The sequence below is a fragment of the Cryptomeria japonica genome, chromosome 7 (genome assembly GCF_030272615.1).
Source record: "Cryptomeria japonica chromosome 7, Sugi_1.0, whole genome shotgun sequence".
Classification (NCBI taxonomy): Eukaryota; Viridiplantae; Streptophyta; class Pinopsida; order Cupressales; family Cupressaceae; genus Cryptomeria; species Cryptomeria japonica.
The window spans coordinates 369,768,162-369,769,589 of NC_081411.1; the positions used below are offsets into that span (position 1 = coordinate 369,768,162).

At 35.1% G+C, this 1,428-nt stretch overlaps 1 protein-coding gene across 1 annotated transcript; it reads right to left on the minus strand.

Moving 5' to 3' along the window:
- Positions 1-667: 667 nt before the first annotated feature.
- LOC131035439 (SKP1-like protein 11) lies at positions 668-1,171 on the minus strand. The gene is made up of 2 exons (XM_059208691.1): positions 866-1,171; positions 668-793 (listed from the first exon to the last, which is right to left on the minus strand). The coding sequence occupies exons 1-2, from the start codon at positions 1,169-1,171 to the stop codon at positions 668-670; spliced, it is 432 nt and encodes a 143-aa protein (XP_059064674.1).
- Between the last annotated feature and the right edge of the window lie 257 nt (positions 1,172-1,428).

A 1,428-nucleotide genomic window follows, 5' to 3' on the forward strand; every position in this document is an offset into this window, starting at 1 on the left:
AGTGGTATATAGAAGGTAGGGAGCAGTTTGATGGAAAACCTTAGTGAACAATGAACAGGAATAGGTCAATCGTATCGTGAGATAAGGAATCATGCGACCACTGTTTGCCAAAATGTCTGAATGTAAAACGAGGTCTCATCGAATGCCTTGTTTGAGGGTTTGTTAAAATGGTGTTACCCAGATGAGTAATTATGCAGGAGGAATAGACCTAGATGTTTTGGATTTAGGTTGTGACATTTACTGTCCTGCCCTTCACACAGCAACATCAAAAGTATACTCCCTGTATATCAACTTTTGCTGAGACAGCCAATGCCAATGATGGTGGTCTCGAAGACTCTCCAACAAACTGCGAGGTAATTCCTCAACAAAGATATACTCTTATCTAACAAGGTGAAAATCTTTTAGAAATTAAATTTATTTGAATAATAATTATTTTGTAAAATAGTATTACAAAAGATACGCAGGACAGATATACGGAATAAAAAGCTATACTGCATTCAACATGTACTATTTACAAGTATATTAAAACAACAAACGCTGATATATCACATGACATGTTTTCAAAGAACATATAATATCAATAAACTAAATAATTCCCTAAAATAATTGGCTAGAGGATTAGATATATATTTGGAACATCCTTCACTAAGAACATTCACAAATACAATTATGCGTAGGTCCACTTCGTCTCTTGCATGATTGCCTCCTCTTCCTGTTCACTAAAATCATTCTCTATCTTAAATATCAGGCGCAATTCTTCCACACTTTTGTGATTTAAAAAATCTGCCCCTGCCTTCAATAACAAACAAAATAGATCTTCGATTTAAAGAAAATTCGCAGCCAAAAGAATGTGGCAGAAGGTCACCTGATTTTTATCCGCAGAAAGAGCTTTTTCAGCGAATTCATTATCCCATATCTTCACATCGTCATCTGGTATAGTGAAGGATCTTGCATGAGCATGGAATTTACAGTAGTCTAATACCATCTCCAGCACTTTGCCGCTTTTAATGTTATGATAAGGAATAGGAAACCTTAGAGGCTCCATTCCTGTGTCTTTCTCTATAAAATTCTTTACGACCTGCGATTCCATTGCAGCCGGTTTTTCCACTTCAAAATCTTCATATACTTCCTCATCTCTGACCAGCCTGAATGTCACTGTATTCGCCGCCATTTTACTCTCCATAAAATCAAATACAATTGTTTTAATAATATGCAAGACGGAACGGAATCTAATCGAAACGTTAAAAAGTGTTCAAAGAGCAGAATTTCGAAAGGAAATGTAAATTGTATAATGAAGTAAATAGGTAAAATCTCGTTCCTAATTTATAACCTCCCCTTTCACTATTTTAATGGGTGCGACTTTCCGGTTAATTTTATTGTTGGAGTTCGCTAAAATTAATTTGAAGTTACTTGAATATCAATAGATTT

Coding starts and splice junctions, on each gene's coding strand:
- LOC131035439 (XM_059208691.1), bottom strand. CDS start 1,171: ATGGCGGCGAATACAGTGACATTCAGGCTGGTCAGAGATGAGGAAGTA. Junction 794..865: donor TTTCTGCGGATAAAAATCAG/GTGACCTTCTGC, acceptor TTGTTATTGAAG/GCAGGGGCAGATTTTTTAAA.